The sequence below is a fragment of the Phoxinus phoxinus genome (genome assembly GCF_949152265.1).
Source record: "Phoxinus phoxinus genome assembly, chromosome: 12".
In the NCBI taxonomy this organism is placed as follows: domain Eukaryota; kingdom Metazoa; phylum Chordata; class Actinopteri; order Cypriniformes; family Leuciscidae; genus Phoxinus; species Phoxinus phoxinus.
In genome coordinates this window covers 13,775,045-13,790,048 of record NC_136887.1, presented here as the reverse complement: position 1 = coordinate 13,790,048, position 15,004 = coordinate 13,775,045, and the positions used below count along the sequence as shown (strand labels likewise).

The 15,004-nt window shown below is 39.1% G+C and overlaps 1 protein-coding gene across 1 annotated transcript in view; it reads right to left on the bottom strand.

Annotated features, from left to right (window-relative positions):
• Nucleotides 1-462: 462 nt before the first annotated feature.
• The window catches only part of LOC307008061 (solute carrier family 4 member 11-like), a 34,076-nt gene continuing 19,534 nt past the window's right edge, over nucleotides 463-15,004 (bottom strand). Inside the window, exons 13-19 of the mRNA XM_079630622.1 lie at nucleotides 8,078-8,285; nucleotides 7,737-7,843; nucleotides 5,521-5,686; nucleotides 5,142-5,315; nucleotides 4,789-4,984; nucleotides 2,783-2,952; nucleotides 463-717 (exon numbers count right to left, since the gene is read on the bottom strand). Of these exons, the coding sequence (XP_079486748.1) occupies nucleotides 651-717; nucleotides 2,783-2,952; nucleotides 4,789-4,984; nucleotides 5,142-5,315; nucleotides 5,521-5,686; nucleotides 7,737-7,843; nucleotides 8,078-8,285 (1,088 nt within the window). The 3' untranslated portion in view covers nucleotides 463-650. The remainder of the gene's footprint in view (nucleotides 718-2,782; nucleotides 2,953-4,788; nucleotides 4,985-5,141; nucleotides 5,316-5,520; nucleotides 5,687-7,736; nucleotides 7,844-8,077; nucleotides 8,286-15,004) is intronic.

The following is a 15,004-nucleotide window of genomic DNA, read 5'->3' as shown; positions in this document are numbered from 1 at the left end:
CCTATGAAAACACACACAATGGACAATAAAAGATATAAAGCCTACTTTACATCAAAACAAGAACATAATTGTTCTCTTTTCCCCCGCAAAGATGTGTTTTGAGAGCAGGACACATTTCTCCATCGACAGAGAATATGCATCACACTATTTTCATCATTCATTCAAAGGGGGCAGTCATTTTGTATTATGAATAAGAGTCAAAGGTTGTAGTGGATCTACAGTAGTGGATACCAGCATCAGGACGTTTAAGTATTTCATGAAACCTGGACACGTTAGAGGGCTGTAAGCTCTGAATGAAATGTGTTGAGATTGTGTTTTAAAATGTGTTTGTTCTGCTGTATTGTTTGATCAAATATTTCTGTGTGCAGTTTCAGATAGCAAAATAAAATAATAACATTGCTCGCCGCAAATCCCAGTGCCAGAAACATGCTGTGACTGAATAAAGAGACACTTGAGAATCGTGGGAAGCAAAATAAGAGTTTATGATTGCATTAGATAAATAAAAATGGGCAGGGACCACTTTAGAAAGATTGAATTCATAACAGATATTGAAGGCACATATCGCAACCAGAAAACGTATTTTCCTGACAAAAATACATATAGGAAATGCACTTTAAAAGTGTTCATGTTAATGTTTGAATTTTTTTGATTTACATGTATTGAGAATCAATGATATCCAAGTACTTTGCTTCAATAATCTTTGGCAACAAGTAGTTCCTGCAAAGAAAACAATATGTTACCACCTCATAGAATGTTATGGCAAATAGCATTTTTATGTTTTGAAATACATGTAACATGCATTTTGCCTTAAAATATGTATTACCACCAAGTGTGCATCGTCTGTAGACGTCACACACAAATACAATAAACAGCAGGCATGCTGCTTTTTTATAACGTCAAAAACATTGTAATTATTATAGTGATGATAACTTAAACCTCTGGGTAACACTTTTCAATAACAGTACGTGAATAATCACGTGCTAATACCTGGATTAATAGTTACTTCAACATAAACTCATGATTAGTAGAACCAATGAAGAGCGATCCTTAACTATGAGGAGTCATGCATGAATAACGGCAGCCTTAACTACATGTTAGTGCATGTTTGATAGTTAATGCATTAAATAATATTTAGGGGCAAACTAAACCAATCAGGCTCCGTAAGATTAAATAAGTACTACTCTGAGTTTGAATTAAACGTGATTTAATACTGTCATAGTTTAAACTGTAATATCATAATCTGCCATCTGCAGCTTTGTGACAAATAATTGGAACGACACATGATTATTTAGCCATTAATTACACAGACTTGCTAATCAAACGTGGAAATAGACTAATACCATTAATGAATGTCATTTGATTTCAACCTATTTTTGATTTGTATAGTTAATTTATGTTTAGTCATAGCTCTTCTACCCGAATCTAAGTATGTAGGGTTTGTTTCTGGTGGGACACTCATTAGTGGCACACTTCAGGTGCTCGTCTTGTCACGTAAATTGTGTTTTTACGGTAATGCTAGCATTTAATTCTAATAAATGTTGCCTGCTATGGTAAACCGAATTAATATTTAAAGACATGTTTGCATGTATGTTGTATTGTGATTTTTCAGGAGGTTATGTACAGTAAATAACTGTATTTGTTTGGCATTAAAATGTATATGCTTTGATTAGCATTAGCTTATGGACGTGCCCTATTACACATGTAAACATGCCTTATGTGTGTCTTTACAGGTATGTTTGGGCTTTCTTTTAGGTCCACATATGATTAATTAAATAAAGAAAAGAAAAGAAAATAACTACAAATAATTTTTATATTAGTTTTTTTTTATCATTAGTTTTTTTTTTTTGACGGCACTCTTAGTGTATATGTTTATGCATATTTTAGTTCATGATTTGTAAGTGCATCATTGCGTCAATACTTTACTTGAGGGGGTACATCATAATTAACTTATTATCAACTAACCAGACACTACAATCAACTAATGGATTGTTAATGCATTATTGTCATGACTTTACTTTAGGGGGCACATCATAATTAATAGTCTACACTAATTCAGCACATGACTTATGATACACTTACTATCAAATACACATGTACTAGTACAGTATTCAGCCTAGTTAAGTGACGTTGTGTGGCTTTTCAAAAAGTTAGAGAACGGAGCGTCACGGCCTGTGTCTGGATGGAGAGTGAACTGTACTGATCCCGGCAAACGGTCCCGTGACCTTAGTTCATGTTTCCTGTTTGATTATTTATTTGGTAACCAATTCCTTGGGAACTGTTGTAAGTCACAGTAGGTTTATTTTGATGGGAAAGAAAATATCACACAACAAATTAAGACTAGTGGGTTAAGTATTTTCTCTGTTTGATAAGGAGGATCAGTGAAAATAATGACAAACTAATCCTGTGCCATTCAGTAATGTTTATGACGAAGCCGCTGATGTCAATAGTTTAAATTATGACAATAATAATTTGTTTACATTTATTTCAAAGTCAAAATTTGTCTCATTCCTTCTTTCGGACCCTGATTGGTTTAGTTTACCCCTAAATATTATGCATTAATGCATTAACTATCAAACATCTACTAACATGTAGTTAATGCTGCTGTTATTCATGCATGAATCCTTGTGACTCCTGTCGTAGTTAAGAATAGCTCTTTATTGGTTCATTAGTTCAAACACTAATCATGAGTTCATGATGAAGTAACTAATTCAGAAATTAGTACATGCTTATTCATGTACTGTCATAGTGTTCCCAACCTCCTCATATAAAGGCTACGACATACCTTATTGGGATGAGCATGATCATGAGTAAAGGAAAGATCATCTTCATGTAGGGCAGAGGGTACATCCCAAACACACACAGGATGATCAGCTGAACAATCTGCAGGCCTGTGAAATAATGCAGCTTCCTCTGCGGCACTCTGCGGATGTAGTGAGTGGGTGGATACGACGTCTTGGGAACAGAGATTTAGATTAGTATGAGAATGATCAGTGACAGATTTGTATTATTTCATATTAGTCAACCTAAAAAATAATCCTATTTACTTTCTTAAAGGGATAGTTCACCCTAAAAAAGACAATTTGCTGATAATTTACTCACCCTCAGGCCATTCAAGATGTAGGTTTTCTTTTCTTCAATAGAACATAAATAAATGTTTTAGCTAAAACCGTGGTCCTTGGTGAATCATTCAATGGCATCACTTTGAGAGTAAAAAAAAAACCACATACAGGCAAAACTAAATAAATACCCGCAGCCCATGACGACACATTGAGGTCTTGTGAAGCTCGGTGATTGGTCTGTGCAAGAAACTGAACATTATTTACCACATTATTACCTCTAATCCACGGTCCTGAGTGCGTTCATGGCAGTCTGGAGCGTGAGCTTGTGCGGGGAAGCAAACTCAAACGTGACGTGAGATGGCGCTGTGTTTGATTACAACAAAGATGGAAGACGAGTGTGTTGTGTTGTTGATCAAAGTGGTACTTGTGCTCATCCTGGATGCCGCATGCAACCTATATAAAAAATAAAGATTATGTTCGATTGTGCAATCTCAATCAAAATGATTGACTTTTCACAGATTCTCAACGTTTGAGTTCCCGCATATATATATATATCATTATGCGACAAGAAGCTCGGGCTCCAGACTGCCTTGAACACGCTCAGGACTGTTTACAGAGGCTGTGGATTAGAGGTAATAATGTTGTAAATAATATTCAGTTTCTTGCACAGACCAATCGTTTCGCTTCATAAGACCTCAGTGTGTGGTCAGGACTCAGGAGCCAGGGGTATTCATTTAGTTTTGCCTGTAATATGTTTTGTTGGCTCTCAAAGTGACGGCAGCCATTGACTTGCATTATAAGAATCCCCAAGAAGCACCGTTTCAGCTAAAACTCTTCTTTACTCTAAATTAACAGCAAATTTTCATTTTTGGGTGAACTATCCTTTTAATACACATTAATTGACCTAACTAGACATGATTTCCAGCTAAAAAAAGCACATTTTCTTTCCATGCTGAACACAAAGCTGCTGCACATTGCGACAGAAGATATCTGATGTTACGAGGAGTACAATTTTAAACTAATATGATTTCACTGTGGCCAGTGTCTGATGCTTGATGCGTCTTGTTATGACAAAAACTCAGATTTGCCCCATTTCATTTGCCCCAAATACATCAAATTACTTTAAAATCTCTTGGTAATGACATTTCATGTTGACTTTAAACCTGTAAATCTTCAACATGGTAGAATGGCCAGCATGGGACTCAAAAACAACTTTCACAGCCACAATTAGTCCCTCACTACACTAGCTGTATACTGATTTATATTGATTTTCACAATGGTTGTACATTCCAAAGGTAGCAATAATAAACTATGGAAAAATATATGCAAAGTATCATTGATAATACTGAGTGAACTGGACGAGACTAGGATTGAAACAGTGTTGGATACCCAGAGGAACCTGTATGGTTTTAAATTAACTAAGTTACCGGGGCATGTTGAAACGCTTGTATTACTGTATGTGTATTTATAAACTTAATTAACTTGATTTTTGGGATTCTTTGATGAACAGATTCAGAAGAAAAGGCATTTATTTGAAATGGAAATATTTTGTAACATTATAAAAGTCTTTACTGCACTTTTGCTCAATTTTATGCCTGACCAAATGTGACAGTAAAAACATTTTTTTTCTGACAATAAATACTTTTTTTAATTCCCAGAAAAAAAATCGTACTGACCCAAAACTTTTGAAACGTATATTATTACTGGTTCACTAGTCTAAATCTCTCACTTGTTCTTTAAGCAGAAGGGCCATTCGGTCCCACATCTGGTTTCCATCAATAGACGTAAGAGCGATGTACAGGAAGAGTCCGTAGAGAACAGGTTTCGGTATCCACTGCAGAGGCACTGGCAGCAAAAACACTGACAAACCAATCAGGATGTTGGCGGCCAGCGACGTAAGTCGTGTCTCCTTCACACTGACTATCCTGCAGGTACACATAAGGACATGTTTTACAAGTCTTGTTAATCACACTTGATGTGTTACTTGCTCGTATGCATCATTGCATGTTTAAACATACTGCGTGTTTAAACATACTGCGAGTATTGTGTTCTTTAAGTGTATATGTAGGTGTTTGCCATCACGTTTCATGGAGGTGGCCCCCCTCCACTCGCTGTTCCACCCGCGCCAGCTGACGCACATGCAGCGTGGAGTGTGGGAAAGCCGCGTGCATCCATGGTAACCCCAGCACCGACAACACGATGTTGATAAACCCAGAGAGCATCAGGTCCCAGTGGTACGCCGTTCCCTTTAGCAGTCTGAAACGCATGCACACACACCAAAACAGATCATATGCTGTCTCTCAGCGCCCCACGACTGTCTACACTGAAATGGCACTGTGAATTATGGCTCACTGATCATGAGAAAAACGTAAACCAATGGAATGCTAGGAAACTGAGAAGGTATGGCACTGCAGGATGAAAACAAACTTTCAATGTTTAAAAAATATGACACCACTGATACCTGTTCTCTGGGGCATTGGTGAGGGACACCACGATATTCTGGTCAATGAAGATGAGCAAGGCAAGGAGAAAGCCAAGACCACATGCGCTTAATATGTTCATCCCCGTCAGCTGATTAAAAGGTGCCACTTTGAATACAGTTCCATTCTGGTAGTTAAATACTGGAACTGTGGATTAAAATAATTACATGGATTGTTTAATTGTTAAAATGCATTATGAAAGGTATGATGCCAATGGTAACTGATCATGATGTCCTGCTGCGGCATGTCTTGAGGTGTCAGGTTTGAATCAAAGACTGTATAATACCATATATAATAAGACTTGTATAATACATGATGCTAATATAACTTGTATTGCCCTGAATGGGAGAATGTCCAATATGGCGGCTCCAGTTATGAAAGTCCCGCCTTTTAATTAAAAGAGCCAATCGCCAATTGGAAACAATGAGACTGGCACTTATGACTGCACACACGCATTGGTCGGACCCACCTGAAATACATCCATTTTAGCTTTAGCTTTGGCTATTTGACAAACCATTATACGGCAGTTCATGTATTGTAAATTTGTTGCGGATTATGCTGATATGTTATTTAAAGGCCAACCCGCTCAAACGGGAAACGTGCGATTATTTTAGAAGAAAAAATATAAGCATATGCATGAAGCCGTAAGCCAAATCCCGTATGATCCTGTACAAATTCATACGTATTAGACACCAATTTGCCAGATTCACAGAACCTGATTTAAGCATCTTTGTTAATCCTGGAACAACATTCCAATCAACCAATCAGATTTGAGGGAGAAGTTTACAGTTTGTGTCAAGTTTAGGCTTACAACCAGGGTTAGGTGCTTCTATATCAGTGTTCATATCATTTCCCTCTTATTTTAGGGATAACTTCAAGGGTAAAGTTTAGGGGTACCCAGAGGAAAGAAAAGTCAAAAATGATGAAAGTTTCAGAAGAGACCTCAACAACGTCACACACTATGCTCAGATTTTTCTCCTAAACTAAAGACTCTGGTGGTCTCACATTTGTCTCCTCTAAAGATTCAGAAGAGACCTCAACAACATCACAGACTGAACTAAAATTTTGTAGAGGTCTCTTATAAAACTAAAATCATTGAGACACAACTGCACCTTAGACAGCATCAGTTCGAGTCCTATAGGTACTTTCCTGCTCCTGTTCCCTTCTCGCCTCTCTCATTGTTTCCTCTCCCTCTTCATGTCCTGTACATTAAAGGTGAAACCCCCCAATGGCCTAACATTATAATAATAATGAAATAAGAGCAACCTCTGCAAGACAATAAAGAGATCTCCAATGTTTCCCCACAGCCCATTCTCATTATGGACTCCTTTTTTTAAACAACATTTTTACAGTAGATCTCATCAAGACAATAAAGAGATGTTCTACATTCCTTCTACCACATTTTCAGTTTTGACTCCCTTTCACTCCAATATTTCTCACGTTTCATTTATATCTATTTTTATTTCTCATAAGGAATTTTAGGAGAAACTTCTGTTGTCCATCAATGCTGTTGATACTAAAATGAGAGATATATGAGAATCACAACCAAGTCTCCTGTGCTTAGGAAAAGCAACCACTGAGCAATACATTTTTCCTCTGGGTAAAGATTGGGTTAAGATAACATTTTCAGAAAGGAATGTTGTTCCAGGATGAACTAAATATGACCAAGGAACGTATATACGGATATAACTCCATACAATCTGTCAAAATTGGCACATGCGCTTACAAATATTACAAATGTGGCCGCCAAGTGAACTGACTTTCCTTGAAAGGGACTTTGTTGAATGTGCGGAAGTGTGAAAGAGATTTGAGAGCTGCAATTTATGGGATGATTATCAATAAATTATGTAACTTTCAAACAATATCTTAAAAAGACTTGAAATATAGCACATTGGTAATATGGACTACTTTTATGTTTCTCTTTTTTGTCAGTTTTGAAACTTGACGGCCCCAACTTATATTGAATTTCCTGCTAAATAATCCTTTTGTAAAATTCTTTAAGGTTTGGAATAGCATTATGGCAAGTAAATGATGACAAAATGTCATATTTAGTTGAATACTCAAGTTCTGATGGGTTGCAAAATGATTACATTCAGTGTGAAATCAGACCTAACGCAAAGTCTACTACTGAAAATGATAATATACGCAAAAAGACAACATGATCATTTTAGGTGATTGTTTTGACGTGAGGGCTCACGCTGAATGCCAATGAAGAGGTAGGAGCCCACAAAAGAGAAGATGACCACAGAGATCGGCAATGCACAGTCTGACACCACCTCCCTGACTTTAGCATGCAGGAATGGGCTGGAAAGAAACCAGAAATTAGAAAATGCTAAATCACTCACATCAGAATTTCAAGCTTCTGTGGCCATATAAAAAAGGGGGATGCCTCATTCTAGTAATAATAACCATAATTAACTTTTTTATGTGAATCTAAGTCATTTTTTATTTTTTTTATAGCTTAAAACAAGCACAGGTTAGAACAGATCGACCAAATTAGCAGCTAATGACAATTACAGTTACCCATCCTATAATTACCTTCTCTTGATGAGGAACAGGACATAGCCCAGCCACATTGTTCCCAGCATCAGCAGTAGGCAGAGAATTGGGCGCTCCCTGGTGCCCAGAATCATTGTTGCAGGCAGTGAGCCTCCATTCTCTGTCTGATGAAGCATTACACCCAGACGATGCAGATCCTCTATGCTTCCATTGACTAGTATAGGGCCATGGTAATATTTATGAAATACTGAGAGAAATGAGAGATACAGTGCAGGTAAGAAATAGAATAGGTTAAATAGAAACGAGTGAGTGAATATATATATATATATATATATATATATATATATATATATATATATATATATATATATATATATATATATATATATATATATATATAATAATATATGTATATCTTTGTCACAAAGCAGAAGGAGACGAACAGGTAACGTAAATAGAGTTTATTGAACAGTAAACTTAATGGTAATGGTAGCAGGTGAGTAACCGGAAGTAAACAGTTTCTGATGTGTGTTGATGATGAAAGTGAACCAGTCTCTTATCTGCTGCAGGTTTGGAGTTTGGTGAAGGATCCAGATGGCTGAAGGCGGACAGAGGAAGCCGGGTGGCTTGGCAGAAGAAGACGGAAGAAGACCCAGGTTGAAGTATGATGAAGGTAAGTAGTCCGTTCGGAATCAGGTAGGTGTATAGCGATCTCAGTGAAGGAGTCAGGTAGTCGATAGTGCAACGACGAGACCAGACAACTGGCAGAGTGAAGGTGTGTGGTTTATGAAGGGATCTGGTGATGCGGGATGATGAAGTGCAGGTGGTGTGGACAGGTGATGGTGATTAGTACTCAGGGGATTGAGAACGAGTGGGCGGAGTGATGATGTCTGGTGTTGATGACGGTGTCTCCGTAACAGTACCCCACCCTCCACGGCCAGCTCCTGATGGCGGGAAATACCGACGACGGGGACGACCACGACCTCAAGGTGCTGGACGGTTGGGATGAGCAGCATGGAAGTCCTGAAGAAGAGATGGGTCTAGGATGTCATCACGAGGTACCCAACACCTTTCCTCAGGACCTCAGCCCTCCCAATCCACGAGGTACTCCAGGTGGCCGCCCCGACGTCGGGAGTCGAGAATGCCTTGAACTTGATAGATATTGTCGTCTGCAGGGTCCACAGGAGGAGGAGGAGGTATGTCATCAACACCAGATTCTGCAAAGATAGGGATCAGAGGGTTAGTGTAAGGCTTTAGCAGAGATACGTGGAATGAAGGTGAGATACGGTAGTATGAGGGTAGTGACAAACGGTAGGTGACATCGTTGATCTGCCTCTGTATGGCGAACGGACCTATGTACCGGGGACTCAGCTTACGGCAGGGCAGTCGTAGACGGATGTCCCGGGTGGAGAGCCAGACCTTCTGTCCTAGTTGGTACACCGGAGTAGTGCGTCTCCTGGTATCGGCCTGGCTCTTGTGTCTACGAACTGCCCTTTGAAGATGGATATGAGCTGAGTCCCAGACCCTCTCGCTCTCCTGGAACCAATGATGAACTGCTGGAACGTCAGATGGTTCGCCTGACCAGGGAAACAGAGGAGGTTGGTAGCCGAGTATGCACTGGAATGGAGTCAAACCCGTGGTGGACTGTTGGAGGGAGTTCTGTGCATACTCGGCCCAGGGCAGGTAACGACTCCAGCAGTCCTGATGATCGTGGCAATATGACCGCAGGTATCTCCCGATCTCCTGTATCTTCCTCTCAGATTGTCCGTTCGATTGAGGATGATATCCAGATGTTAGGCTTACGGAAACTCCCAGCAGGTTGAAGAAGGCTTTCCAAACACGGGAGATGAACTGAGGTCCTCAGTCAGAGACGATGTCTTCGGGGATGCCAAAGTGTCTGAACACCTGGCTGAAGAGGGTTTCGGCTGTTTCAAGCGCGGTGGGTAGACCAGGTAGAGGGATCAACTTGCAGCCTTTGGAGAAGCGGTCTACTACCACCAAAACGCAAGTGTGAGAGTCAGAAGATGGAAGATCAGTTATGAAGTCCACTCCGAGATGGGACCAGGGCCTGGTGGGTAATGGCAGAGGAACAAGTTTACCCTCAGGGAGGCGACGAGGGACCTTAGCCATGGCGCAGACTGCACATCCCTTGACGTATCGGGAGACATCCTGGGTCATATTGGGCCACCAGTAGCGTTGTTGAAGGAGCGAGAGGGTCAGCTGGCTGCCTGGGTGTCCAGAGCCCGGAGAGGTGTACACTGAGTCCATGAGGGATGGACGTAAACGGGACGGGACGTAAGTCCGACCCTCAGGACCTCCCGGCGGAGCAGGTTCGGTGAGAGTGGCTTTGGCGATGAGGTCATCCAGTTTCCACTGAATGGGACTGACAAGCATGGCTGGAGGGAGGATAGGTTCAGGATTGGAGTTTACAGAATCCGATTGGAACTGACGAGAGAGTGAGTCAGCTTTCACGTTCTTGTCCCCTGGTCGATAGGTTACCTTGAAGTTAAACCGGGTGAAGAATAATGACCAGCGGGCTTGACGGGAGTTGAGTCTTTTAGCGTCTCGAAGATACTCTAAGTTACGGTGATCCGTGATGACTTCAAATGGATATTTCGCTCCCTCCAGCCAGTGTCTCCACTCTTCCAACGCCAGCTTGATGGCCAGCAGTTCTCTGTTTCCGACGTCGTAGTTCTGCTCCGCCGGGGACAGTTTCTTGGAATAGAAGGCACATGGATGGAGTTTAAGAGGCTTCCCCTGCCGCTGGGAGAGAACCGCTCCTACCCCGGTGGTTGAGGAGTCTACCTCGACGAGGAACGGAAGATCTGGGTTCGGATGAAGGAGGGTAGGAGCGGAACTGAAGGACGCTTTAAGCTTCTCGAAGGCATTGGTGGCTTCAGCGGTCCAGGACAGAGACTTGGCCCCTTTCTTGAGCATGGATGTAATGGGAGCACATGGCCGCGGGAAGTAGGGGTGCTGAGGGTGCTGCAGCACCCCCTGACAACAGCTGTTTCACTACATTGGCATTTAAGATGACATTACTTTAACCCCCTGAGGTCGGCAAACGCGGGGGCGCGTTTTGCTCGTTTTTTTTTACATAGCAGCAAAATAGACCTAAAATACTCCATCAGTTTTGGTCATACAGACTTAAGAAATATGAAAAAATAAGCTGTTAAATGTCTACTTTTTATGTGTCCACTTACAATCGAAATAAAACATTGTGCTTTTGTAAAATAAAGAAAGTAAACAGGGAGTGCTTTATGCCTCTCCGTCTCCGTGAACTTTTTTTCTGAAGCACGTCTCTAAATTTATACAAATCTCAGCGAATACTATTCACTCAGACATGAGCTATATATCTCTATAATCATTTAAGTGTGTAGTTTTAAATTATCTAATTCAAAACTAAAACAAATATTCTCTGTTTATGTAATCTATATAAAAAGAGCGAGAGATTCAGCCGGTCTCATTATCGTTCTGGCACCTCATTACTCCGCTAATGTGACACGCCCATCGAGAGCGCGCGCTATTCAAACGCAGATTATCTGAAGCAACACATGCAAACCAGTCAACGCCCACAACAGCTGGAAAACACTCGCTGTGAGGAAAAGCTCTGCTAATAATATCGTGATTATCCTGGAAATTTTACCTCAAACGTGCTGGAGTAGCCGAACAACGGATCCAGCTGCAGATCATCAGTAAGTGCTTTGTTCTAATCGCGATATGAACTGGTGTCTGTAATCCGCAAAAGACTGTTTAAATGTGAATCGCGTTTCTGTGTTTGATGAATGAACGGCACATGTGCATGCGTTTGTTTACTAACGTTACAGCTCGCGCGTCTGTGTGTGTGAATGAAATATCTATATTGCCTACTGAGATGAGTAAAAATCGACTGAATACGTTGAAATAAAATGTCTTTGTATAAGCAACATTTTAAACTGCAAATTAACATTTATGCCCTAATATAGGCTATATTATAAAAGACGATGTTACAGACGAAATATGAAAGACAACATTTCGTTTTGGATAGATTGTACTGCCACATCAAAACCTAATTTCCAAGGTGCAAACAAAATCTTAAAAGGTCAATATAAGCCTTCTCTTTAAATTATTTTTGTGTTTTATTAGTGACAAATTTGGGGAGAGGATAGCCTACATAATCCAAAACTTTCTGAAAATACGAATGAGAATTAACTGCACAATTACTAGAAATGTTTACCTTGGATATTATACAATTTGCAAGCATAGGCCTACACAGTTTGTGGAAAAATACACTTTTTTTTCAAGATGTTTCCAACTCTGAACCAATTCTGTAGTAATATATATATATATATGTGTGTGTGTGTGTGTGTGTGTATGTATGTATGTATGTATGTATGTATGTATGTATGTATATATATATATATATATATATATATATATATATATATATATATATATATATATATATATATATATATATATGTGTGTGTGTATGTATGTATGTATGTATATATGTGTGTGTGTTGTCTTTGCATTCTTTGCATTCTGTGTGGCTCAGTGACACCTAGGCTCATTATATGCAGCATTAGCAGGTCTCCTTTGTCTTCAGGTGTGAATGAGGACATTATTCATGACCTTGTTGGATCATTCACGCCCCCCTGCATATTGCCTTTCCAAACAAAAAGTGTCTTACAAAATTTAAATCAATCTATTGTTTAATGTGAACGATTAGCCCGGATGATTTTCAGATAATTTTGAAGTAAATACTCTAGCCGACAAGATCCATTAGTCAAAAGTATTGTGGGAATATGTGAAGTTGGTCGTTTGTGGTCTTATATCAGAACATTTAAGTTTGAGTTTTTTGAATAACCACGCATAAATAATATTCTCTCAAAAATGCAAACATGTACATACATGTTGCTCACATATTATGATAGTCATGTTCGTGCTAAATAGAGTGTAATTACACCTTTGCCATTAATATGTTTATAAGCAACTGAAAAAAATACAAATATCAGGTCATGTCAAAACATCTCAAGGACCCCAAAAACACCTTAGACTCCAGAGGGTTAAATAACTTTCAACATGTTTTTTAAAACACCTTCTACCTTTATAAAATTACTCTAAAGATTATTTCGTTTTGATATGTTGTCGAATATGGTTTTATAACTAAAAGAAATGTATATAGCCTACCAAAAGGCAAAAGCCGATCCCGCATGGAGTAACACTGAGGACCAGCATCTCAGAACTCATTTGACACTCATTTATTGCATGATCTTGTTCACTCAGACGTCGGTGAAAAAATTTAATAGATGTCTTGATTAAAGCATTCTTTGGCTTTAGGAGAACGTGTTTTTCCATCCCACTCTTTTCCATTGTTTTTCAGTGTGAACGCACTCGTGTTTAACTGTTGCGCTACATATTTAGAAGACGCTTTTATCCAAAAAAGGAACAAAGCAATTCGTCAAATGTCATTCATAATACGGATTAGACAATAGTAATACAGGGCTAAGATTATCACAAATAAACACAAGATTTTGACGCATATCCAAGGGTTTGTGGCGGCCGGGGAGTGTGAAGCGTGCACTGCATGGCACGGAGGCGCGGGCGCGAACTCCTATCAACAGTGAAACAACTTCTATAGTTGTTTTTAACCGTGAAAATACTCTATAATTTCTGGTCATACAGAAAATAATAATACATTATTCGTAACTACTTTTATTTGTGTAAACTCACAATAACAAGAAAACGTGCGTTTGTAAAATAAAATAAAACAATCATGCCGCGCTTTCATGATCTCCGTGAACTGGAGCGCGAGAACTGAAATAAAATATAGCCTATGCCTATGTAGGCTAAAGCTTGAAATGTCCACTTTAAAACGAACAAATTCGAATCGAAAGCTAATACATTTTGTTCTGATTATGTAATCCGTATGAAAGGTGCATTTCTCTTAAGGCGCATCTGCTTAACAGCGGAGATGGAGATGTGTTTTTAGCCGACACTGATTTAGAAAACAATAGTTTATTAATAAACAATTCAAATGCCTCGTTATTTTTTCAGACACATTTATTATCATTAGCTTATAAATCGCCTTTCTGTGGTTACAGAGACACAGTGCTCTTCTCATTCAGCACTGCGGGAAAGATATAATTTCCAGGTTCTAATTTTGTCTTAGAAAAATAGTAAAATCAAAAAAAAAAATCTATATTAATTTGTGAATATTTTAAATGTTTAATAAAGGGACAATAAGTCATAAACAAAAATTTGTCTATATTTATTTTTTTTGCGCAGCATTCGGTCTAGCCTACAGTTCAAATTAAAATTGTGTTGGTCAACTTAGCGTTTTAAAAATACAACAACCGTTTTCGTTTTGGATAAGTGCCCTGGATATAAGCCTAACTCTCTATCTCTCTTAAATATTTTTGTTCTCTCTGTTTTGTCATTTAGTAAACTTTATAGATTTCAACCATATTATTCCTTCTTGAGTCTCTTTAACAAGAACTTAGATTAATGTATGAATTGAATAGTGATTTTGTGACCTATGATGAGGGAAGAATCATGATACCCTTGGTAGTATCAAATGATAGCCTATAGCGATGTCATCAGGATACACACTCCGGTAGGCAGTGGCCATCCTTACCTGGTGACCACCACCAGAATTTATAGTTTACCCACCTCTTTTTTGGTTGCGCTCGCGTCTCGCGCATGACACAGCGTTCTCAAAACGCAACACTCTAGTTAAAATAAGTTAAACTAAAACGCGCCTCGAGACCTTGCGTTTTTCCCTCTTCCACTGCCCGCGTGTGGCATCTTGCATTTTCGCTTTGAAAGATAATGCATTCTGTGTGAACCGGCACATAACTCAACTGAGCATGTATCATAATGTAAGATGCAGCTTTTTGTGCTGTGTTTTTAAAATGTATCATGAGTTCTGAGCGTTCTCACATAACTCTGTCCTCATTCCTTTGTATGGTCATCTTTTTGTTT